At 42.8% G+C, this 26,715-nt stretch overlaps 1 protein-coding gene across 4 annotated transcripts in view; it reads right to left on the reverse strand.

Moving 5' to 3' along the window:
- Positions 1 to 3,854: 3,854 nt before the first annotated feature.
- The window catches only part of Spice1 (spindle and centriole associated protein 1), a 48,740-nt gene continuing 25,879 nt past the window's right edge, over positions 3,855 to 26,715 (reverse strand). For all 4 annotated transcript variants that reach the window (XM_052158235.1, XM_052158232.1, XM_052158233.1 and 1 more), the window contains exons 8-18: positions 23,257 to 23,393; positions 22,905 to 23,039; positions 22,310 to 22,575; positions 20,503 to 20,634; positions 16,876 to 17,026; positions 15,628 to 15,852; positions 11,442 to 11,926; positions 8,572 to 8,755; positions 6,288 to 6,390; positions 5,383 to 5,470; positions 3,855 to 4,312 (exon numbers count right to left, since the gene is read on the reverse strand). In XM_052158235.1, the coding sequence (XP_052014195.1) occupies positions 4,259 to 4,312; positions 5,383 to 5,470; positions 6,288 to 6,390; positions 8,572 to 8,755; positions 11,442 to 11,926; positions 15,628 to 15,852; positions 16,876 to 17,026; positions 20,503 to 20,634; positions 22,310 to 22,575; positions 22,905 to 23,039; positions 23,257 to 23,393 (1,960 nt within the window). In that variant the 3' untranslated portion in view covers positions 3,855 to 4,258. The remainder of the gene's footprint in view (positions 4,313 to 5,382; positions 5,471 to 6,287; positions 6,391 to 8,571; positions 8,756 to 11,441; positions 11,927 to 15,627; positions 15,853 to 16,875; positions 17,027 to 20,502; positions 20,635 to 22,309; positions 22,576 to 22,904; positions 23,040 to 23,256; positions 23,394 to 26,715) is intronic.

Raw genomic sequence — 26,715 nt, forward strand, 5'->3', positions numbered from 1 at the left:
ATCCTATTAACCTTTCTTTTCCACTACCCCTAGTGGGTGGTGGGCTGGAGAGGAGGTTGAGAAAACTTTATGCCTACAGTGTATCAAAGCATGCATTCACACACAAATGGAAGGTTGTTGCTGGTGTAAGACCCCAAAAACCGAGGGTGCCCCAGCACCCCACACCCTGGAAGGCGACACCCAAATCACTGGTGAGAAACGGTCTCGATGCAATAGCATGAGGATTTCTTTATTTCCAGAATTCTGGGTTCCATAGCCGTGCACCACGCAGGGTTAGAGTGCTGAATTGCAACAGCTTTTATAAGTTTAAGACAGAGCTCGCAAAATGGGAGCCAATCTCGATAGCTTTTATAAGTTTACAACAGAGCCCTCGAATCACAAACCAATCATTTCTTAGCATGGAGAGCCCGCGAAATGCGAGCCAATTGATTTGTACCACTCCATAGTTTTTAGGCCAATCAGTTTAAATTATCGGAGCCCGCGCTCAGTGGACCAATTAGTCTCCTATAATGTCTACAGCTGCGTGAACTCCTGCTTAGGGGTAATGGCATAAGTTTACAGAAGATAAGCTTAGCCCATTTCCAGTTACCCTATGGGGCCAGGATCACCTGTTCAAGGCCTTTCTGCTAGGTCTAAACAAAGGGCGGGCTCTGGAATGTGACCTTTTACCTAGTTTCTAACAAAGCGAGATAGCATTTTAAACTCCTGATTTCTTGGGGTCTTTAGAGTTAGGCTGTATTTTCTATCTTTTCACTGGAAGATGCTGAATTTTAAATGCAAATCTAAATGCTAGCAAGGGTTAATCTCTACAAGATATTGGTCAGGAAGATGACAGATGATCCCCCCAGCCCCCTAAAAAAAAGCCAAAAAACAAAAAAACACTGCAAACTACCATGCCATTGTTTGCTGACCATAGCTAGGTGGTAAGGCCGTGCTGCTGAAGACTAGGGTTGGAACATAAGTGCTCAGCTGCAGAGGAGTCACCTGTATCAGCCTCACCATCATCCAAGGCTCGGGGAACATCACAGAAGAGGGGCAGAAAGAGTATCAGATGTGGAGGAAAGCAGTGGAAGTGTTGCCTTCTAGACATCGCTTGGCTGCTGCCCACGTCACCTCACAGCAGCCGTGGTTCCCTATACAGAGCAAGCTTGAGGAAACACCTGCAGAGACAGCAAGAGGCCCCTGAGGCCCCACTCAGTAGAGGAGTTATGGACAGTTACTGATCCTCAGGAAAGGAGGCTGGCTCTCCTTTGGGGAACTTGGCCATTGGTAAGCTGCCCATGCCCCAGTGGGCGGCCTCATACCCTTGTGCATGCAGGGCAGCATTGTTTGGACTCAGGTTAGTAACAATGACAAAATGAACAGGAAGTAGGGAGGGAGACAGGAAGAAAGGCACTAGGGAGAGTTAGAGGTAGGGAGGGACAGCTGGATAAGATCAAAAATAAATTGTATAAATGTATAAAAATTTCACACATACATACACACACACACACACACACACACACACACAGAGAGAGAGAGAGAGACATCAACATTCATGGGGTCTGGGGAGATGGCTAAGTGGATGAAGGTGGGAGACCAAACTGAAAAACCAGACCTTCAACAGCTCTCACCTTAAGAGTCCACTGACCTTGCGGTTTACAGCTGAACCACCCCCTTCTTCACCCAAGGCTGATCAACTGGTTCTCATCCTGGCAGAACACCTGGGGTTGTCTAGGCGGAACCAGCATTCCAGAAAAGCTGCTGGATGCCACAGCCAGCATCTGCCTGATGACCTTTCCTCCTGTGCTTTTAGCATTCCCCTCAGCCCCTTCCTACTTCCTCTTGCGGTGCATTCAAAACCAGGCGTTTTGCTTTTCATTAAAGAGGCTTTGACAAGACCCCCCTTTTGCTTGGCCTTGCTCCCTTTTCCTGCCTGGTTCTCTCTTTCAGGCTTGGGTTCCCCCTCAGCTCCCCAAATAACTACGTCCTGCGGGACGGGATAGGTGAAGCATTTGCGATATAAGCATGAGGAATGGAATTCCCCAGCCCTCACATAGTTGTCAGGCAACATGTTGGCTCACCTGCAATCTCAGTGGCAGGAGATGAGGACAAGGGAACCCAGGGGCAAGCTGGTGTGCTGGACTATCTGAAGTGGTGAGCTCCAAGCTCAGCATCAGAAGCTGGGCCTTCACACAAACATGCTCATGTGCACTTGCACAAGAGCACCGCCCTTACACACATGCCATACATACACACAGGAAAAAAAGAAAAACAATACAATCACAAAGAAAGCAGGAAACTTAAAATTTTGGAGAGGGGTAATACCAAAATAATTTTATCTCAGACAAAGACAGTCTCTTAGTTAGGGTTTCATTGCTGTGAAGGGACACCATGACCAAGACAATACTTACAAAGGCAAATATTTAACTGGGGCTGGCTTTCAGTTTCAGAGGTTTAGTCCATTATCATCATAGCAGGAAGCATGATAGCATGCAGGCAGACATGGTGCTGGGGAAGGGGCTGAGAGTTTCTTCTAAATTGGGCGGAGCCTGAGAGACTTCAAACCCCACCTACACGGTGACACACTTCCTTCAACAAGGCCACATCTCCTCCACTAAGGCTTTACTTCCTAAAAATGCTGCTCCCTATGGCCACAAAGCACCTGAATCTATGGGGGCCATACCTATTCAAACCACCAGACAGTCTTTATTAAACAACTTACAAAATGTACAGAACAAGTGGAAGAAATCTGCAAGAAATAAAACAAATACAGACTCCACACAAATTCACCAGTGACAGAGGAAAATAATTTTACTTTTTGCTCTAATTTAGAAGCCCAGGGTGCTTCCTAGAACGTGGTTCTAAGCTGCAGAGGGAAAGAAGAGGAGCTCAGAGTCAGGGGGCTTCAGTGAGTTGAAAATGACTAAAATCGCTGAAACAAACTGGAAACAGAAGCCAACATCTGAGAAACAGCACATGAAAGAAAATCCATTTTAGGTGATTTAGGGCAAGGACATTACTAACAGTGCTTATATTTCTTTTTTTAACATAATCATGAAATCAGTGTACTTCATTTAGGCATTTGAACATGATGGTCATTACCATTGTTGAGGCCTACCCCACCCCAGCATGGCTGTAGCCATTTTGTTCCATGCCTGCCAACTATTTCATATTGTTGATGTAATATGCTTGCCAGTCAGTGACACAGAAAAATAACTGACTCAGAGCAGGTTCATGCTGACTTCATACCCTGTTATGTTTTTTATGCTCTGAGGTTTATCTTAAGAAATTTCACAAAGCTTTAGGTAGGGCCCAACTGTTATATCTAAAATGGCTTGAGTCAGAGCCAGCTACTGGGCAGCACTTTCTGCACCCGCATATGTTTGTACAAGTTTAGCCTTTATAAGCTGACAGAGAGAGATGGTCAGGGACATAGCCTCAGCCCTGAACTCTAAGCTATGCCTGATTGCTCAGTTTCAGGGTGTGCGTCCAGTTAACCATCCCCGTCTGACTGAGAGCAGTGTTTGTGTGGTTTGTGGGGCAACTCCTGGACCCCAACAATCACTACTTATTAGATGCACATTATCATTTTGAAGTTTTCACACTTAAAAACTACATAAGACTTTAACTAAACACATAGCTACTTTTACTTGCCTAAGGAAAGTAAACATACCTACACCCGCTTCATGCTCTTTCGCTGAGACAGGGTTCTCTACACAGCTCGGGCTAGCGCGGAGCTCATTCTACACTACACACCCTCTTGCCTCGGCTTTGGAATCAACATATGATTATAGGAGTTCACCACAGTCTCAGCCTTTAGTTTTCTTAAAGCTGTACATTCAATCTGAAATGATGGATAATAGAAAAGTATCACATTTTTCTGAAAGCCAGAACAATTTTATTTTAGGTTATACATAAAGCAAATTAGTTCTTCTGGGAAGTCGATCCACATTTAAGATGCACTAAATAACAAAAAACATTCAACAGCAATGACAAGAGTACAATGTATTACTAAAAAGCTTAACAGGGTTAGACAAATATAAAACTTTAATTCTCCTGCAGAGTTTTATTCACAGGGAATTATAGGTTTGATGCTTTGTTGAAAATAACATTTGAAAAGGTAAAATATTAAAATAATTGTTCTTTTCTCTGTTTCCATAAGTACAGGATATCTTTGCAGGTTTTATCTGAAGAAAAATGTTACAACTTTAAAAGAGAATCCGTGAGGTGGGACGGAAAGGCCAGGTCACCCAGGACGCCGCTGCTTGGGCCACACTCACGGGATGTGGGCGGAGAGAGCGAACCAGCCTTCTTCATTTTGTTTTTCGGGCTGTGGAACAAAGATGCAGAGAGGAGTTAGACAGGAGCCCGCTAAAGCCTCGCTGACATTCAGACCAAGCACATTCACAAAGTCACACGTGTGTTACACGGCAGTCAAGGGTCGGCTCTCCAGGCAAAGCCCCTGCCCACGGAGACACTAAGCAGCTGGCTGCCTGTCAGCAGGGGTCCGAGGACAAGCCTAACTTTCCGATGGAGAAATCCAACATTTATTCAAACTGTAGGTACGATTTGAAACATGATGAAAATAAAGTTATTGGATCTTAGCCAATGAAATAACACTAAGTTCCATGAACCATGGGTAACTGTATCAAAGAGAGAACTTTAAACTTTTTAGAATGTAAAAATCAGAAAGGACAAAATTTTAAAGCCAGGCAACTGGGGTAGCTAACTAAGTAAGGCAGTTGGTGCATTTGGGCCGTGTCTCTCCTCTATGGTCTAATGCCTTCCCATATCTGTTACCAGTTTACGTCTGGAAAAACAACTTTTACAGTTCTAAGGATATTTTTACAATTTTCTATGATAAACACTGAATTTTTCAATATTATCAAAAGAAATAAAAATGCCTCCTGTGAAAAATCTAAATAAATTGCAAATGTTTAGTTTCCAAACAGTCTGGACCAAAGCAGAACATATGAAAATGTACAAAGCATTCATTTGCCCTGTGTTATCACCCATCTAACAATGGCACTCTCAGCTGTGGTACACTGGTACTAAGTACCCGGACCCAGGACTCTGGCTACCCCAAACTTAGTCACTCTAACAATGGCAGAACAATACCTCAAATCTATGACCCACTCAAGACCATGGTACTTGGGAATTAAGCCTGAAACTAGTAATTCCTAGTCTCTGAAGGAAGACACTTAGAATCCTACCAAGTTCTAGCTTATTTCTTAGTTACCATACAAGACAAACATATGACTTACTGTTTTTCAAGTGAGGATAAATTACAGTATGTCTTTTCCTTGCAGTTTTCTATCATGCGAAGGACACTTAGTACCTAAGAATGGATGTTAGCCGTCTCCACCCTACATACTACACTGATTATATTTGGTAACATACCTTCGTTCTTGGATGAACTGGTGTGAACCTCCCACTTCCTGAGGTGGCATTTAGTGGAGAACAGGAATTGCTAATCGCCCCTGATGATCTATCCAGGAGAAATAAGCAGGCAGGCAGAGGGTGAGATTTACCACTAGCCATCAACGACTGTGTAACTGCTCTCTATACTGGGAAGAGCTTGAAAGGGTCTGGCTGACAGGTCGTAACACTTTACCAACACAAACTTAAAGCGAATAGTTTACTACTTAACTAGTCTAGCTTTACAGAAAGTGGAGGTTTGGCACTCTCATGTGTCTGTAAGCTGCATCTCTAATACAGCTTCTCTTACTTACAACATCCTGAAGTAATCATCACCACTGACCGCCCAGCCCTGACTCACTATTAACACAAGCCTAGTTTCCATCGGGGTTCTCTCTGCTTGAGACACATTCTGCAGATTTTGACAAGTAATTCCACATGCCTTCCATAGATAACGTCATATAGGTAAGACTTTAAAGGCTGGGCAGTACTGGGAGGGTGGGCAGGGCAGCAATGGGAACTGGAGCAGGAGTGGATAGTGGATGCAGAGGGGAGACAGCACAGCCAGGAACTCCTTCCTGACCCCCTACCGATCATGTGGTACATCTAGACCAATCAGCTTCGTGTTCACTTATTGACGGGATGAAGGTGCTACTAGTCGATGCGTCTACCCTGGGATACAGCATCTCCTAACTTTGTAGTCATAAATGCATAGAGATTTGCCCACTTTTGTTTTAAGCAGGCAACTCTACTTGGTTAAGCTTACCCCTCACCTCATTCTCCGTATGAGTGAGTCTGCCTGAGCTTAAGTTAAACGATTCCGCGTGCAGAGAGAAAGGCACAGACACACACTCGATGCTCCGAGCACCTGCAGCCCCGCGGCCTACCTTCTTGAACTGATCCCACTGACAGGAGACACAGTACTGCACTTCGAACTCTCTGACGCCTCCACTCCTGGGACAGACACCTCGATGGTTCGCTTTCCTTCTTCTAAAATAGAAAAGTCAAATTTAATGTCCTTACTTCTCACTAATAAAAGTAACAGTATTGCTCAATTTCAATATTATTCGAAATGATACACTACAAACTTAGGTGTTTATATATTTTTATCATGATGACTCACAGAAACACTTGAGAGATGCTTTTTAAAAATGAACTGTTAGCGACAAGAAACTTTCGCTATTTGTCAATTTGGCAGCACGCCAGTTTACAGAATCTTCCAACAAGCGGTATCACATCAGAGCAAGAATTAAAAAACAGTGGGCCCTAAGATACATTGGGGGACAGGAGAGTCAGTGAAGAGAAGGAGTGAGGGGAGTAAATACGGTTAAAATACGTGTATTTGTGAAACTGTTACAGAATAAAAAAATTAAAAATTAAAATTTAATTTTTCAATGTGTTAAATTTAAATAGCTTTTCTTTCACTCTTAAAGCTATGAAATCTGACCGAAGAATGACTGCAGGATCCTCTCTGGCTATAAAGTAGTTCACTAGTAAATGTCTGTTGATTGCTCATCTACTTAGGAAACCCTGAAGATTCACTTAATTAGACTTTGCTTTGGCCATATGAGAGTCCATGCCTGGTGCTATAAATCTGATCAAAACCACACGGCAGAGAAGGTCATAGATTCCGAGTGGAAAAGACTTCCTACTGCTGTCTGGCTAGACTGTTATGTCAAGCTGCCTTCTAAGTCTCTCTAGTACAGGAGATCCGCTACTCGCAGCCTTATTCAGAGCGGCTCGGCTTGGCAGCAGACGGTGGTGAGTGCAGACCCTTGGCTGCTCACAGTGCTGAGAATAAGAGCCAGTAAAGTTCCCGACTCTCAAAAGAACATTTATAGCTCCTCCTCCAAGGCTCAGGGAATACCACGGAAGAGGGGAGAACAAATGTGATAGTTGGAAGACAGGGATCGGGACTGTGTTCTGGGCAGAACCGGGCCACAACATCAGGAAACCAAAGCGCCAGTGGCTGCCCGCCCTGGGCCTGAGCAATGGTGGAGTGGGAGCATGTGGAGCCCCGCCCCTCTACTGAACTACTGGCCAGCACTGGATTCCGGGGGAGGTGGGAGTGTCACTATCTTATGTAATACTGGAAGCCCACCAGGCTTGGTGTGACTATTCAAACCATCCTTAAAATCAGTGGTTACAAAAAAAGTTATCAGCATGAGAAAGGGACCCGTAGGCAGGGGGCTGGCAGGGGTGTAAGAGAAAAGAGAAAAGCAGAGGGTGAGAAGAACCATGTATAAAACTGTTGAAAAACAACACTACTTTTTTTTAAATTCCCCCAGTTATTCTATAAAACCATGACACTATTTACTCTAATTTTTATTATATCCCACAGAAGCTACTATAAAACCAGGAATTCTATTTTGAGTGTGTTGAATACAAGATGAGATAACAGAAATAAAGGTTTAAGCTTTCAGAACACTATGAGAGGCAGTGTCACAGTGCCTAACCCTGACCCTGACCCTGACCCTAACCCTGACCCTAACCCTGACCCTGACCCTAACCATTTCATTTAATCAGCAACTGTTTGAACAGGACTTCTATGAAGACAATTTTTTTTTTTTGGTTTTTTGGATTTGATTTTTTTCAAGACAAGGTTTCTCTGTATAGCCCTGGCTGTCCTGGAACTCACTCTGTAGACCAGGCTGGCCTTGAACTCAGAAATCTGCCTGCCTCTGCCTCCCAGAGTGCTGGGATTACAGGCATGTGCCACCACCGCCCGGCAAAAACAAATTTATAATTTATAAATTTATAAAAGTTATAATTCAATTATTTTTTTAATATTCTTTACATATTCTTAATGTAACAAAATAATGTGAAAACTAAATTGAGTGGAAATGTTTGCCTGGTTTTAAGAGAGCAATTATTCATAATCTGATATAATAACATTTATAGTCTAATTTTGATGCTTATACTTATACAGCATTTCACATACCGTAATTCACATACTATAATGAATATTTCACTGGGATGGTGTCTGCCTGGATGCCAAAGACTGGCTATAGAACAAGAGACAGCTTTCTACCACTCTATCAGCCCCTTCTGGTACAAAATTGGGGCACTAGAACACAGTATGCCAAGGTGCTTCTGACTCAACAGGAACTTTCACAACTGAGAGAGACGATACTTCTAAGTTTGTAAGTCATGGATCAATCTGTGACCCACCAGTCCAAGCTCTGAGAGGTGACTCAACGGGTGACACCGGTGACGAGGAAAGGTTCATGCCAACAAGTTTCTGCTGCTCTATCAGCTGGAGCAGTTTGCTGCGAGCCTCCATGCTCTGCCGGTTCAACTCTGCAATCCGCTCCTCCATGCTAGTTGGCGTTAGAGACTGAACTGCTGGGAAATTCTTCAGGGGGAAAAGGAATAAACTCATCATTAAAAACCACCAATCCTGACTTTTCTACTAAGTACCAGCAATTCTATATCTATGAGCTTAGATACAAGCTTATATGAATGATGGGGTAAAATAGTTTACAAATCATTTAATTGAAGAATGAGGGTTAAAGCAAAGGCACACACAATGCTTCCAGTGCTGCATGAGCAGTCTGAGAGAGAGAGAGAGAGATTATGAGAATGAATGAACCACAAGAACAAAGACGCGTCTGCCGGCGAGGTAAGTGCCACACTCCTATCGATGACAGATCAGAGTGGGGACAGGCTACACAGGATTATCTCTGAATCTGAAGAGAATGTTATTAAAACTTCAGTCTTCAAACAAGCCTCATGAACTATCTGCCAAAGACTCCTAAGCAAACTACTCCTTCCCTTTTAACTTCAGAGTCTGATTTATAATATCTGTGATTAGAAAGGAGCATAAGGCAGTAAAATAGTCTAAATAGAGAGTAAAAATCCAAGCAATACAAATCAAAAAACTACTCTGGAGATACAAAGTAAGTTTAATTTGCAAAGTCCAAGAAAATGTACTTTCACTATTCATAGTAATTTTATTTAGTTAAATATATCCCTTTGAGAGGGAAAAGAAATCCGTGACAGAAATTTGAACTATTGGTTTTTTGCTTTTATCTGTTTATTTTCTTTTAAAGGTATGTAAACCAATAAGAGTCAAAAGCGATTCTGTATTTCTGATTAAAATAGAAAGAGTAAAATAGTAAAGGCCGCAGTGTCAGGGCTCCCGTTCCAGGGTAGCATTTGTAGTATTTAGAAAGGGCACAGGTTCAACATTTAATTGTGTTACCTTTTCAAAAGCAACAATGACTGGTTCAAATGATCTTCAAAAAGATACAAACATATAATGTAATATGCAAGCACACGTGAGTCTGTCCATGGCTGCTGCCCACCGCCGACGCTCCTTCCTGGCCTGTGCGCTTGAGCCAATGACAACAGAAGCGGCTCCGACTTCCACCTCCCACTTTCCTCACCAAAAGCACTCAGTGGTGATTTGAAAGTTCTTGGGAACGGGACAATCTCAGAAACCCCCTGTCCCCAGGCTGCCCGCACCTTCTGACTGCAAAAGCAGTGTAGCACCCACTGTCAGACCCTTACAGGAGTCACCTTGGCTCAAATAGGGACAAATAAAGTACCCTCCGTGATCAGGATGTGTCATGACACTCCTGTCTGGGAGTCAGATTCAGTTTCTCTCCACAAACAATGAAATAAAGGCTTAAGTGATCAGATTAGTCGACAGACTTTACCTATAAAATGTCTTCATTGACAGGAAGACAGAGCCACACGCTCCTACTCACGTGGGGAGTTTACAAAAGCTGTTGTCACAGAAGCCAGGAGTGGTGAGTGGTGACCAGAACTGGGAAAACGGAGTAACAAGCAGCAGGGAAGCTTTTCCAGTGGGGACTAACAACAGTTAAGGGGCTTTGGTTGCTAGCTTTCTTGTTTTTTTTTTGTTTTGTTTTGTTTTTTTTTTTAATCTGTTTGTTTTAAAAAGACAGATCTCAAACTATAGCCCAGAATGGTCTGGCACTCACTAAAGCAGCCCTGGTTGTCCTCAAACCCATGTCAACCCTGCCTTACTTAGTCTCTTGAGGATTACTAAGCCCACATGCCCGGCACTAGTTACACAGGAGAAGAAATCCTGCTCTCTGTGTAAGACAGGTGCCCCTCCGCATGTGAGAGGACCAGCAGCTCCGGCAGCATGGCGGCGCGTCTAAAAAGACACAGGCCGAATCCCACACCTACTCAGTCAGGCATACATTTTAGCAAGACCCTCAGACTATTCATATAATATAATTTCTATAGGGAAACCCATTCTGTGCTTCTCTGCCCTAGAAAAAGCTATTCAAGAGTTAAGGACCAACTACTCTTTAATACCTCTCCCCACAATTAAGAGTAAATTACTTTTACTTAAAATCCAGTTGTGCATCAGGACTCTAGGTCTTCCCAGTGCTCTATCTCATCCTCTCATACTCTTAGCTCATCCTCAGTCTCCCACACATTTTTCTTAGTTCTATTTTCTACATTAGTGTATTTTTATTTTCTTGTTGCAAAATAAACTAACAGGTAAGTTTTATCTATCTTGTAAGGAAGATATGTCAAAGCTATATAGCCACTTCTGAAAAGAAATCTCTTTGGATGTCGGTATAGCTAGAGTATGAAATGCACCAACTCACAGACAGGGCTTGCTTGCCAGCTCGTGGGCTTTGGGAAGCGGCCAGTTGCTGAGGGCTTTAATGAAGGATGGATTCTCTGAAGGAACCATAACATGATAGTATTATGGGTAGGCAATGATAGGGAGGAGGCAGGGCTTAGCTACAAGAATTTTATCACCTGGGCACAACTTAAGAGATGTACCTTACCCTCTGACCCTCTGGGCCACCATGAGATAGTGGCCTCTATCCTGTGTTCCGGCCACCACGAGAGTCTGTCTAACCAGAGGAATAGATTCTGCCACTGGGAGTAAGCGCTCTGAAAGCATGAGCAAAACCAAACCTTTATTCCCTTAGCAGCCCCTTAGACGGCAGTGACAGGTCTACAGAGTCCAATCCTGACTCCTGCTGTGCCCCATACTTATAGTGAGCACCTCGCTGGTACTTCCCCAGTCAGCCTCAGCTGGTACTCACAGCGGGCACCTCGCTGGCACTTCCCTGTTTGCTCGGCTCCCGAAGCCCATCGCCTTGCTCTCCCCCTGAGCTGGTAATATTGCTCAGGTGAGCCTTGATGGCGGAATTCTGCAGGGTGAGCTCAGCAATCCGGGCCATGATGTCCTTCCTCTGCGCCAGCGCCTCTGTTGTTCGGAGCTGCTGCCCGTCTCCAAGCACCGTGGGCTCCTCTGAGAGCGTGGGGTTTCTCAAATGCTGAGCGCTGGGAAGGGAACTGCAAGTGGGCTGTGATAGGTTAACAAGTGGTGGCTGGCCTTTGTTCTCCGGGTCTTCTCCCATGTGAGAGACTCTCCACCTCTGAGTGAAGAGACGGTTTTCCTCACTTGAGTTCTGAATGTCTGGATCAATAGGCAGGGTCTTCTTTTCCCAATTCTGTTCCTTCTCTATGACTTCCACGGTGGGAGGAATTCGTGGAGCCGGACGAGTCTGAACAGTTCTCCTCAGCACTGTAAGAAAGAATTTTAAAAGAGTCGTAAGCATCTTCCTTTTCAATCAATCGGTGCTATAATCATAGCATCATGCTGTCACAGGAGTCAGGGAGGCATGTAATAGAAGGATTAGCTTCTGAGTGCCTAAAGCATTCCCAGAAAGGAATATGTACAATCACATACAGAAACTTTCATATTCCTGAGACCACTCATGTGAAAAACCATGTGTCACAATAGTTTTTTAATGTACTTTGATACATGTACCTCCTACACAGTAGCAGTGATGCATGCCTGTAATCACAAATGAGAAGAAATGATCGTGAGTTTAAGGCCAGCCTGGGCTACATACTGAGACATTGGTGTATGGAGGCGGGGGATTGAATAATTACTGTAAGGAATAAAACTCTAATATAGGCTCAGAGCTGATCCTGTAACATAGCGCTCCATACCCAAATATCGCAGGAGAGAGCTGAGTTCCCAGGAGTGCAGACAGCCTGTGAGTGCAGGAAAAACCACCACTGCTGCTCAAATTCCTGGCCCAAGAGGGACCCTTCCAGAGCCATCAGAACAGGAACCTAGGAACAGCCAGGGACAGGATACTTCTGGTTTCTGTCCAAGTCCCCCTAACCCCCAGCTGAACCTGTGGTACATTATTCCATATGCAAATTCCTCCCAGAGAGAACTGGTCTCCCATACATACAGGCTTGCAGGAGGGCCAAGCCACAGTCAGAGACAGCAAGACCAGTTAACACCACAGATAACCAGATGGCTAGAGGCAAGGGCAAGAACATAAGCAATAGAAACCAAGGCTACTTGGCATCATCAGAACCCAGTTCTCCAACCACAGCAAGTACTGGATACCCCAACACACAAGAAAAGCAAGACTTAAAATCACATTTCATAACGATGATAGAGAACTTTAAGAAGGACATAACTCCCTTAAAAAAAAGCATGGGGCTATCTTCTCTCTTGTGACTAAGCAGAGGGCGGGTGTGTACAGCCAGGAGCGCAGGGAACACCAGAGTGCCAGAGCAGCTGGGACAGGGTCCGCCAGGGCCCCACCTGCACCCAGAAGCTGGGCAGCGCCACAGCTGTATGTGCACCTATCCTGCCAGGGGAGAACTGCTCTGCAGGAAGTGATTTGACTCCTGCATTTAGAGGTAAGGCCGCCTTTTTCTCTCCTGCAACTGAGCAGGCAATTACAGCCAGGAGCGCAGGGAACACCAGAGTGCCAGAACAGCTGGGACAGGGTCTGCCAGAGGCCCACCTGCACCCAGGAGCTGGTCAGCGCCACAGCACTCTGTGCCAGGGGAGAGACAGTTATCCAGGGATGCTCAGACAGGCTTGCAGGCCAACAGGAGGGACAAGCGCCAGCCAGAGTCAGCAGAACCAACTAACACCAGAGATAACTAGGGTGAAAGGCAAATGTAAGAACACTACCAACAGAAATCAAGGCAACACGGTACCATCCAAACCTAATACTCCGACAACAGCAAGTCCTGGATACCCTGACACACCGGAAAAGCAAGATTTGGATTTAAAATTACAGCTCATGATGCTGATAGAGGTATTCAAGAAGGACATAAATAACTCTCTTAAAGAAATACAGGAGAACACAAGTAAACAAGTAGAAGCCCTTAAAGAATTACAGGAAAGCACAACCAAACAGGTGAAGGAATTGAACAAAACCATCCAGGATCTAAAAATGGAGTAGAAACAATAAAGAAATCACAAAGGGAAACAACGCTGGACATTTTTACTTCTCTTCCATGCTTTTACTTTGCAGCCCCATGGAGAGAGCAATGCTGGACATTTTACTTGCAGGCCTAGGGGGGGATGGGATTTCCGAAGGGGAGACCTTGGAAAGGGGAAAACATTTGAAATGTAAATAGAGAAAATATCCAATTTGAAAAAAATATAAATACTTTGGGTGTAGGACCCAGGCTATTTCAGTCTCGACCAGGAAGTGACAACTACCATAAAAGTTTCAAGAGTAAGTTTAAGGTAGAAGTCTAAAAAAAGTGTCAAGCAACCAGCCAGTGAAAAAACTGGCATCCATATGTAAATAAGAATGTGAAGAGCAAGTAAAATTGGTTTCAATTTGAATGGTGTCACAGTAGTTTCCTCTTAGGAAATGCATCAGCTGCAGCGTATCTGAAGAAGCATCTTCAGTTATCATTACCATCTGTTTTTCATCGATAATATATGTCATGGTATGAAACCTTTATGTATTTCCAGTGATTATGACTCAAGCTTACAAAAGAAAAAACTAATATAAACAAACATCACAATTCAAGGCTGACTTCCTTATTCTAGATGTAATTAATAAGTCCCCAGTCCTCTAAGAAATATTTAACTAGTGAGTTAGAAAGCTGGAAGAAGCATTAAAGTAAAAAGTTCCCACATGCTAGAATAAGAAAGCTGGGGTCCAGAAGAGGCAGCTTCTCCCCAAGTAACTAAAGAGCGGGCAAGTCCAGCACGGGGCTGCAGCCCAGCACCATCTCCATTTCCACCACACTGACCTGGCAAGGACCTATTTGCTGTGGAAACAGCAAAGTAGAATTCTAGTGACAGGATTTGCCACTCTCTTTAACCCCTGGAACCTCTTCAGTTCCTTTATTGAAAGCACATCAAAGTACAGAAAATCTGAGGAATTTAGAGTCCCAATAATAAAACTTAGGTTCTACTATAATTTTCAAAGAAATAAAAATCCATGCAAAATAGGGAAAAAATTATCTTTGAAAAAGGGAGCTAGAAAGCTGTCTCAGCAGAAGTCACTCACACACAGGCTAGAATTGCAGTCTGATATCCCGCAGGAGGTAACTGACTTCCAGAGCTGCCCTCTGACCTCCATACACAAGCCATGGCATCCACATGCCTACTTCTCTCTCTCTCTCAAAATTAATTCATCACATTTTAAAAGAGTGATAAAGGAATATGATTAATGTGTGGAGGACTGCTGACCTCCACACAGGCTCATGTGGATGAGGAAACATCCCCAAAACACACACACACACACACACACACACACACACACAAATAAACTAACAAGATTAATTAAAAACATTTTTTCAAGGACTAGCAACACACAGTTCAGTGGGTTAAAGTCCTTGTCACCAAGCCTGTTGACCTGAATTTGATACCTAGGAACCACATGGTGGAAGGCAAGAATCTATCACAAGGTTTCTCTGACCTCCATATGTGTGTCGTGAACAACACACACACACACACACACACACACACACACACACACACACACACGCGCGCGCGCGCACACGCACACGCAAACGCACATGCACACGCACGCGCGTGTGTTGGTCAGCATGTCTTTGAAGAGTGTACTCTTTCAGATCCTTCTCACTCTGTCTTGGCTGCCTTTCCTCTGCCATGCCTTGTTCCACCACCATTCAGAGAGAACAGAGTCAGCTGGCCACTGAAGCCACAGAAAAAAAGCAAGTCCTTCCCCCTTCAAGTTATCTTGTGATTTTCAGAGTGATGGCTGGGTGCAGGGGAACTACCCTAAAAAATACATGTGTGCATTTATATATGTGTGTATGTGTATACACATATATGTGTCTGCCTCTCTCTCTCACTCTCTCTCTCCATACACACACACACACACATATATAAATACATACACATACACACACACATTATCATATAAGTGAAGAAGGAAAAAAATCACAGCTTCCATATAAATATAGACGAAGCATGCTTACCATCCTGGAGAGGAGAGAATTCTGAGTTGCTCTTCTGCCTGGGTGGTGTTAGCATCACAGCTGGCTCAAAAATATGTGTTGGGAAATTATTAGCCAGATTCAAGTTTTCTGATGGGGTTGGCCCCTGAGATAGTTTAACAGGCAACTCTTCCTGTGGGAATTCAACCATTTCTTCCCCTCTGAACATCAATGGCATGGAGACATTACTGCTTACAACAGGACCCTCTGAGAAAGGTAAGAGGACATTAAGATGAAAGGAACACAAAGGAAGCGGGGTACACACTTAAATAACTCCCCAGACCCCTGAGAATATTACACTACCGAGTCAGAAAGCTACATTAAAGGACAAATCCAGTATTTATTCTATTTAATTTTTGTATGTGTCCGTGTCTCTGTGTGTGCGTGCGTCCGTGCGTGTGCATACACAATGCTTTCAGAAGCTCACAAAGGCCAGAAGAGGGCTTCAGATGCCCTGGAACTGGAGTAACAAGCAGGAGTTATGAGCTACCACAGGGTACCGTGAACTGACCCTGTGTCTTATGCAAGAGTAGTAGTAAGTGTTTGTAACCATGAAGCCATCTTTCCAGCCTCCAGGTATTTATTCTTAAATGTATTTAAATAGTATGAAAATTCCCAGAGTCCTCACTCTCTCAACTATATCCTCCTTTGGCAGAAACCTCTTGTTTTAGTAGGAGAAGCTGTGAAGGACTCAAAGCTATCTTAAGAAAGCTACTTCAGACCCCATCACCCACAGCATTAGCTTCCTAATGGTCAAGACAAATAAGGCAAGAACTGAATGTTAATATACTGACTTCTGTGTGCAAGCATCATTCCAAAACAAGATAACTTGGTAAGTTATGCATCAACAGTGTGGTGCATTCTATGCTATCCTAACAGGGTTGAAAGGCTGAGACTTAGGACGATATAAACCAAATTTCACCTGTATAACATTTCTGACTTTCCCACAGGCAATAATAATTCCCAATAACTGTGAAGGACCATAACCCCTGGGTTTCCCACCTTTGAGAAACTAAAGGTTTCTTAGTAGCAAAGCTAACTCACCAACATTAGAGTAATGACATATTAACAGCAAAGCCCACCAGAGGACAGTGACCTTATATAAGTTATATTTCATTCTGCCACTTCTTCTAATCCACAAGCTCTATCTTCTTTGCTTATTACTACTCTACAGATATTAGGTAATTCAATAACAGTCTAAATTAGGTAATTTAATAAGACTCCACCTACCTACATTATCCACAAGTCTTCTACCCATAGCTGCCCTTTCTGATGCTTGACTTTCTTGTCTGGAGTTATTTATCACAGGACAGTTCTTAATGGCATGTGTGAGCGATATAAGCTGTTCATCTGTAGTAACCATGTACTGCTGAAGTCTCGCCTAAAGAAAACCACACATCACTGGCATAACAGACAGCAGTCATTATCTAAAGAGTTAAGCCATACAGAGATGTGAGTGAGTGAGTGTGTCAGTGTGAGTGTGAGAGTGTGTGTGTGTGTGTGTGTGTATGATATCATTTTAAATTCCTATCTTAAAGGAAAGGAAAAATTTGAAATGTAAATAAAGAATATATCGATACAAAAGCAGTGTTATAATTATAAATGCTCTAATTGCTATTACTAAGTACTCTGCTATCAAAATTAAATCTTTTTATAGAGCTTTTAATTTGCAAAATCTTTTCATATAGATTATCTCTGCTGACTAGCTACAATAAAAGCATGATACATTAGGCGGGGAAACCCAACAGAGCATACATGGGCATTGACGTGGACAAACTCTAATGTCATAAAAACAAATCATTATGTATGGAAACAATGTGACCAGCAAAGGAAAAGCACGGCATTCTGTATGTAATATAATTACAGCTTTCTATGAAAGATAACCGTAGTTAATGTATACTCAGATTTGTCTATATGTTACATACTTACTAATGGTATATGATTTTCAAATTTAAAACAAATGAAATATCACACCAACTGATTAGGTTTATTATCTGTCATACAGCTGAACATGTTTGGAAGTCCACTCTTAGATTAAAAGTCAACTTCACTATCTAGAAGTTCAGAGGGATTTCTTCTTTTCTTTATCTTTTCCATACTATAGATGTAAATAGGTAATGTAAAATCAACAAGTCTGACTACAATGACAAAATGCAGGCCTTTCATAAGTATTGGCACAAAGTTCTTACAGGCATAAAAGATGGCAGGTGAAAGGGAAGAAAGAAGAGTTATACGAACTGCTAAGACCTTATAACAAAGAGAAACCAGTGAGACAGCTAGTGACACGCTCGTAAGTGCTTATAAATGCAGACAACTAGGTGTGCACAAAGTATATAATGCACAAAGTAGGTGTGGTCCAGATGTCAGAGATGGTACCAATGTGTAGTATCAATGAACATAGCATATGAAATAACTTTCTCCCCAAATTTCACATTGGAATATTCAGTGGTCTTTTAAGTTTCCCCATGTAGGACTCCAATAGACTTCTCAAACTCAATCTGTATAAAGCCAAGATCCTCTGACTCGTACAACACACACAGCAGCTTCGTATTATATCCTAATCCCAAACTGCACAATTCCCTTTGGCTTTTCCGCCTCATGGCCTTTCCTTCGCTCCATTTCCAATTGGTTGGGTTGACCTTTAAGATACACTCAGAACTTGCTCAGTCTTCATACCATTTCCCTCTTCCACTCTGGACCACGCTGCTCTGCCCTATCTGAATCAACTTCACCACACCTAGATGCAATGCTCTGCTACCTTCCCTAGTTCTATCCTCAAACTATAGTCTGAGACAACAGAGTGATTTTACAGGGGCACCAGAGAACAGCTTCAATTCTCCAGAGAAACCCAGCGAAGACACTGACTACACAACATCAGGCAGCTATTAACTGGAAGCAGTTCAGTCTGAAAATGAGATCTCGCCAAGCAGTGGTGGGGCACACCTTTAATCCTAGCACTTGGGAGGCAGAGGCAGGCAAATTTCTGAGTTCAAGGCGGGCCTGGTCTACAGAGTGAGTTCCAGGACAACCAGGGCTACAGAGAAGCCCTGTCTCGAAAACACCACCACCACCACCCCAGAAAAAAGAAAATGAGATTTTATTATATTCTTTTTGGTAGTATGATGTCTTCTTAGGCAAGCGGGCAGCACATGCCTGCATTTCTAGCATGCAAGAAGTTGGGACAGGAGGGTCACAAAGCCAAGGCCACATTAAGCTGCACAGTGAGACCCACTCTCAACAGTAACAAGAAAGACAACCAGAAAGTCATCAAATTTTCTGATAGCTGGTTTTCTGGAAGTAACTATGTTTAAAAATACAAGTTTTGGGTAGAAACACACTGTGGAATAAGAAATAGGGACAATGATGTCCAATATAAACTAACTCTAAGTTTAGGATAGTTACACAGAATCAGAAAAGTACACACACCTCACTGATAAATAATTGTAGTCATTGAAGAACAAAATAAATGTATGACTCTTAATGTCTATATATATATTATTTATAAATATTAAGTATATTATTGTCAACAGCTCCTAGTGGTTAGAGCCAGAGTCAGGGAACACTAAGTGTCCTAACAAAGGCAGCCCTCTGCTGTAGTCCACACAGCACGGTGCAGTCAGATGTTCCATCTTCGGGTGGTAATTAACACAGCAGAGCACAGTGCATCTTAGTAGCCCAGATGACCCTCCTAAGACTCGGGTCCCACCACGGCTCTTCTCTTCAGTGGTTCTCCACTGCTTTTGCCTAACTCTTTAAACAGCATGCAGAGCCCAGTGCGAGGTACTTGTCTGATCTTCCCAATGATTGCTCTCTACTTTGCGTCCTCCACACTGGCATCCTGGAGGACAGTGAGGCCCCATTACACTCCTACCTCAAGACCTCTGCCCTTACTTTTCCTCCGGCTGACCTGGTCTTGTAGCAGTCTGCTAGTACCCACACCAACAAAAAGATGAATGAGACATTCTATGTTCTCAAGCCTAATGAGGACTCATGTTTTCAGAGATGAGGACTGAGTATGTATACGCCGTCAATGACCCAACAATCAAACACATCAAAAGTATGCAGAGGAAGACTGCTTAAGGGGCTAAGGCTATGGCTCAGTCAAGTGCTTGCCACACAAACATAAGGACCTGAGTTCAAATCCCCAGCCCCAATGTAAAATGCCAGGTACAGCAGCACATGTTTATAACACCAGTGTGGGGGCAGAGACAGGTAGACTCTAGGAGCTCATTGGCCAGAGTCTCGTCAAACTGGTGAGCTCCACATTCCCAGGGAACCAAACCTCAAAAAGTAAGATGATGAGTGACTGAGGCTGACATCAACATCAGCTCTGTCCTCCACACAGACTTGTACACACACATGAATATGTATAGTCACAAAATGCATACAAAGAAAGAAGACTTAAAGAAGCACACAGGTAGTCCATGTGGTAGAAAAGATATTATACGCCTTTTTATAGAGTCACTAAAAACAACGACAAATAGGATCTAATATCAGCGCAGAAGGGTTCAAAGTCTCTGTTATCCTTTCCTCTAAAATGGCAACTGGCTACCAGAGCTCTCACTCCTTCACACTCTGTAAATGACCACGGTATGGGGGCTATCGAAATGGAGATTCTGTTATGCCCACTCCACAGCATATTTCCTAGAAACAGCAAACTTATCCTATGTATATATGCAGCTTACGTTTTGACTATAGAACCCTGGCATAACAAACGTTAATTCCTACCCACTGCTGCTGCCGACATGACAGGCAGTCACGTCAGAGCAGCCGAGCCATCCGCAGCTCCAGGAGAACCCTGCATGCATGGACATGCTCGCTGTCAGACATGGAGCCTGCGGGAGAGCACGTGAATACCTGCATGGTACTGTTTTCTTCTCTGAGGAGGAGAATTTCAGCTGTCAAAGCATCAATGAGCTCCCGGTGATCACGTAACATCTGTTCCAGCTGCTGCCTTGTCTCTACTTCTTTCCGAAGCTGGATTTCACTCTGCCAAAGACAAGAAGAAAAGTAAACTCCACCAGCAGGATCACATACTGACATGACCCCTGCACTTCTACAAAGACAAGATAGCAAAGATACTTATGGAGAAGGGCCACGGCGAGGACGAGACTTAGAACTTCCATCAGAAGGCTACATTTCATTCTTAAAAACGTCCTTTTTTGTTCTAGTTCCATCCTAGAGAACTACTTCTTTTTCATTTAAAAAGTGAAGGGCTGTGCGTGAATAGTCTGAAGACACAGCCCATCTCTATGAAGACACACTGGCATCTGGCTATGACAGTAACTACATGGAAACAAACAGGCTAGCTGCAAGTTAGGAATGAGAATTAGGTTTTTCACTCTACACTCTTCTGTATGCTTCCATTTCATGCTGTGTGATATACTCACAATCAAAAACTGATTGGTAAAGTATAATTTAAAACAGGTACTATATTGACTATTTCTATAAAATATCATAGCTTTGAAAGTAAGTGAACAGTTGCAAAGCACATAACTAGACTTGCTAATGCTTCCTAAGCACTGCACACTCTGAAGGACTACAGACTAATGGGAAAGAATCCTGGGAGGGGGAGGATAACAGGAGTGGGAGGGAGACAGCAGAGAATGGGGTGACAGTAATCAGAATATACTGTGTGTGCATGCGTGCATAAAACTGTCAAAGAATATGTTGAAGAAAAGATAAAAGGGGAGAAGACACCTACTAGCTATGATACTCTTCATATCATAAAAGGCACACGAACAGCACTGTGAACTGAAAAGACTTTCTCATGTCTGACAGCACACGAACCTTTCCTTATAAGGCAGTCTGATGAAAACACCCCCAGATGACACATCAATCACAGTGACACAGCTACTGCTTAAAGTAAGAGTTTCTTAACATTTTTGTCATATTTGTTCAACAGATTTAAGTACATAATAAGTAAACTGTATGTAGATTTTTAATCTGTGCATGTACATGTGTGTGACGTATGCATGCATGGAAAGGCTAGGGCTCTCACTGACCTGGGTGAGCTTACCAACCGGCTCACGTGCCCCAGGATACCACTACCTCCACTTCCCCAGAATTTTTAATTTGGGGATTAAACTCAAGCACACATGCTTTCAAAGCAAACACTTTAGCAGCTGAGCTCTCTCGCCAGATCCTTAAGCAGAGTTTATAAAAAATTAAAATGTCCTACTAATTCTAGACTACCTAAGGAGCGATTATTATTTATTAGTAAACAATTCTTTATTCCATAAATTATTTTTACAATAAGATGACAACTCCCAATTTACAGAGACCAGAGTTTTCCTGCCTATGAAATTTACAGATTGTAGGCAAAGCACCTCTCCCAACAGAGCTGATACAGGAGCAGCAGCCAGCAGGGAAAGCAACATAACAAAGCTATAGTTAACAGAGCTATTTAAACCAAAAGATCCAGACAGTAATGCTTGCGACTGGCATAAGATATTACTCTAGTCATAGCAGGCTTATCTTACTAATTACATTTTTCTGAAATTCACAGTAACATCAGAAATATTTACCAAAGCATATATCTAATGACAGAGGGGAACTACAAGCATATATTTTACTAGATATACTAAAACTGAGTAAAATAAAACTATCCAAATTTAACCATCTTTACTTAGAGGTTACGTTTTTGCCTGAACTGTGCCCTTACCTCCTTAAGGTAGCGAACCAGGCGGCAGAGAGAGCTCACCAGCGACAGGGTGAAGCCTGTGAGCCCCTGCCCGCCCTGCGGCCCCTTCACCTCGCGCCCTGTCCACCGCTCATACTCCTCCATCTCATGCTCCACCTCGTGGATCATGTGCTTGAGGACATCCAGGCTGGAATTATTGCTACTTGGTATGTCTGCAGAGGCTGTGCTGGAGGATAGCACGTTTTTCTTCTGCTTGGAGGGAGCACGCATATCTTGTTTTCTTTTTGCTGAGAACAACAAAAGTCATTCTAGTTCAAAACTAGTAAAATCACAACTACAAATTTACCAAATATGTTTTGATTGTTTACCATTGTTAAAAAGTAGTTACCACAAAAAGAAAAAAAAAATAGTTACCACAATCTTTATAACACAAACTTACAGATTTGAAACCAAGTTTACATTATCTATAGCTAACATAACATTGTGTGGCACCCTGTGTGGAACAGAAGGGGTTCTTAGCTTCCCCTCGTCAAACTTCTGCTTCAGCACATCCATTTGGACGAGCTCTGAGAAGGCATGTCTAACAACTCGTCTGTGTAAAGTGGGGAGCGTGCACCTTTAGCGAGCAGCTGCTTTGGCTTCCTTGTGTTTAGCACCTGTCCCACGTAGCTGGAATCTACAGGCTCAGCAGACTCCTCAGGCTGGAGTCCAGCCTGGATTCTTTTGACAGCATCCGTCGCATTCAGAACAGCTGGAAAGGAAGAACACAGCGGATAGCATTTCAAGAGAATAAGCTTTCTCTAAAAACAGTTCCAACAATAGACTCAATCAAGATACATCATCAACATACAAAGACTCCAAAAGGAAGAGATCTGTAGCATTTGAAAACTACTATGTTCAAAACAAACAAACAAACAAACAAACAAGCAAAGCTAAGAAAGTATGCTACTAGGAATGGTGCAACTAACCTTTCTGGTCCTCTGCTGAAAGTTCTGAGGACGGAGAGTCGGGAGTTCTTTGTGACTGGGTAGCGATTTTCTGCTGAATATCAGTCCACAGTTGATTGATTAACTCAGAATTCTCTTCCTTTAGCTGGTGAAGAAACCTATAAATTATGGGACAATTAGAATTAATAGATGCTATCATTTAAACTGCCTAACTGCTCTTGTTTGATTTACAAGTTTTTAGCAATTCACATTAAAAACAACAATGTTACCAACTTTATCTGACAAGACAATGTGGTGACTTGAATGAGAAATGTCTCCCATAGGTGTATACATTTACATTTGGGTCCCCAGCTCCTGGAACTGTTTGGAAAGATTGTGGAACTTTTATGAAAGGTGGCTTTGCAGGATTAAGTCAGTCACTGGGGGTGAGCCTTGAGAGTAAGGCTTTTAGTCACCCTGCCCCACCCTGCCCTACTCCCTCCTCCTCCTTGTGCTTCCAGACTGCCAATGCCTGTGAGGAGCAGGCTGGCCCCCTGCTCCTGCGCCTTCCCTGTGCCTTTCCTGCCACCAGGGGCTGCATCCCCTCTGCAACTTGAAGCCAAAATAAACTCATTCTTCCTTAGGCTGCTTTTGTCTGAGTATTTTATCATAGTAACAGGAAAATGCGAATACATACGGGTAAGAAGCCAAAGGCCCATCGTCTTAGGGAAGAAAGCAGTCCACCTGCCTTCCAGTTTCTATGTCCCATGGTCCCTTGCACAAGTGTTTGCCTTTGTATATATAGTCTCACCCTTCTTTCTCTCTCTAAAGTAATTATTTATCTGTGGTTCTGCCCTTGTGGGTCCTCTTCCCTTCAGGAGAGCCAGTCTGCACAGCAGACAGTTTGCTCATACTGAAGAAAATGTTTTGCACCCGAAATGGGGAGGAGTGAGAAGAGGAGCCCCGGGAGTTAGCACTCGGAAGCCCTGTCGTGCAGAGCTCAGCCTTAACCACAGATGCTACTGTCACTGGCAATGCTGATACTTCACGTCTCACTGAAGAAGAGGGAAGACAGAAAATACAAACAAATGTCTACCATCTAATGAATGGATGTGGAAAGGTGGTGTAGCTAATCAGTGAAATACTATTCAGCCAGAGAAAGGAATGAAACATTGCTGTATATTGCAACATGAAAGACACCAGACACAAGAGATAGCACACTGCAAAATCTCTATATGACATGTCTAAATAGGTAAATCTACAGGGCAGAAAATATATCAGTGGTTATCTAGTACTGAAGGGGTTGGATAGAAATGACCTTTCTGAGGTGATGAAAATAACCTAAAATTGATTGCAATGGTAGCCAAATAACTGTAAATGTAATGAAATGTATTGAAAAATACTGTGTATCTATGAACTATAAATTAAACTGTTAGAAATTAAATAGGAAATAAATAATCTAATTAAGCCATTCCATAAACCTCAATTTCAAGCAAACTATAAGCAGCACATTAGAACACCATTTGCTAAAAAAGTGTATCAAGCAAAAAGAGCTGTGATATGAGCCTTGTAGCGGGGACAAGTGACAAGAACTAGCCCTTCATGACACAATACCAGCAGCTCCAGGTCCAACCTTTAGGAAAAATATCACAAGCATGCTCTCCAATTGGAAAAATAAACACTACATTCTTTCACTTACATTACCATCTCTAACCCGATGCTTCCACGAGTCAGGCTACACCATAGCCACAAATATAATGCAACACCATCACAGCAGGCTTAAAAGCTACCAAAAGACACCTGTAACCCAGTCCCTGGGGTCTCTGAAAAGGGGATTTTGCAGAGTGGACAGGTTAAAGGTCATGAGATAGGGACATGTTCATAAATTACCGATGGGTCCCCTAACTGCAAAATACGTGCATTCACACCATAGAGAATAAGGGAATCAGCCCTGATCCACAGGGGAAAACAGACTGGACAGTCACGAGTCGCAGACTGTCAACAATCCCTACCAAATGCCACCAAAGAAGAACAGCAGCAGATTCTCTTCCAGGGCTCTCCCAGAGGGTGGCTAGAAACACACCCAATTTCAGCCTAGTGAGACATATTTCAGATCTCAAACCTATAGATACAATGAATTTGTGTCCCCCCCCCCAGCATAGCTTTATTAAAATTATAAATTTCATATGATTTCTAGCTCATTTCATACAGAAAGCTCAGAGCAAAGGCAAAATTCTCATAATCTACTTTGGTAGAAACTTTACATCATTTATTTGGAACTATTTGGAAATTTAAAATCTACAATAAAAATTTTATAGGCTGATTTTAAAAAAAGGGGGGCTCTAAGAGATTAAGTAAGCTACATGTTGTTCATATTCACATCAGTTTATTCAAGTCCTGAGGAATGCAGGCGTTTCTATAATCAAGTGTCTTCTACCAGGCACTCTCAGATTTCCTGTCTTAGCCATTTTTAAATTATTGTAAGTGACGTCTTTACATCTCTTATACATTATCTTAAAGACACACATGTGAAATGGTCATTACAAACTATCTTATACATAAATGTCCTTCCAAATAGAGCCTTTTTTATTAATTAAAGGGCCTTATACTTCACTTGGAGTACAGGAACAAATGAAGTTTAATATTATTTCTTTTAACTGCCTATAAAATTTTTATTGTGTTGCCTTAAGCTATCGAGTTTTTGGTAATTGTTACAGCGTCATCAGAAAACTAATATGGACTAGGCTGAGTTGGTAGTGTAGACACAGCGTGGAAATACGTGGCTTGTGAGTAAGCCTAGAGGGGTCGCCCTGCCCCACTCCTGACAGAAGCAGCCTACATGGTCTGAAATGAACTATTGGTAGAAATGTGATGTTAGTAATTCCTCTGATGAAGACACTGGAAGAGGTGAGGTGCACTGTAGAGATCCCAAACTGACTTAAGGAATTCCAACATTGTAAGTAGAAAGTTGACAGAAATATGACTGTCAGCCAAGCTTCTAGTGTGAGAGTTCAGGACGTTAAGAGCATGCTGCTGTACTAGAGGCCAGCCAGTGCTTGGGTGGTAGAAACCTTAGTGTAGCTGTATACAAAGTAGAACTTCGTAAGTGATGAATCGAGAAGTTTTGCTGAAGAGACTGCAAAGCAAAGTGCTAAGGATACAATGGGAGGAAAGAGAAAAACTGAAGGCAGACTGTTAAGCAAAGAGGATTCAGGGTTAAGGCTTCAGCTCAGTGGTAGAATGCTTGTGGAGTATATGTGAGGCTCCAAGTTTAACCTCTAGCACTGGGAAGAAGACAACAGATCAGGACTTGAAATTTGGAAAATGCTTGAGCCTGCAGATATCAAAAGATAATTAAGTTACCAGCCCTGTTCCCAGGAAAGCAAGCTCTGGAGAGAATATGTGTGTTGCCAAGTGTTTGCTAGTTTTAAAGGGCAAGATATAATTCCTGGATCTCCTCAGTGATCTCAGAAGCAAGAACAAAAAAAAGAGATTATCCAG

This window comes from Apodemus sylvaticus, chromosome 15 (genome assembly GCF_947179515.1).
Source record: "Apodemus sylvaticus chromosome 15, mApoSyl1.1, whole genome shotgun sequence".
Taxonomy (NCBI): Eukaryota; Metazoa; Chordata; class Mammalia; order Rodentia; family Muridae; genus Apodemus; species Apodemus sylvaticus.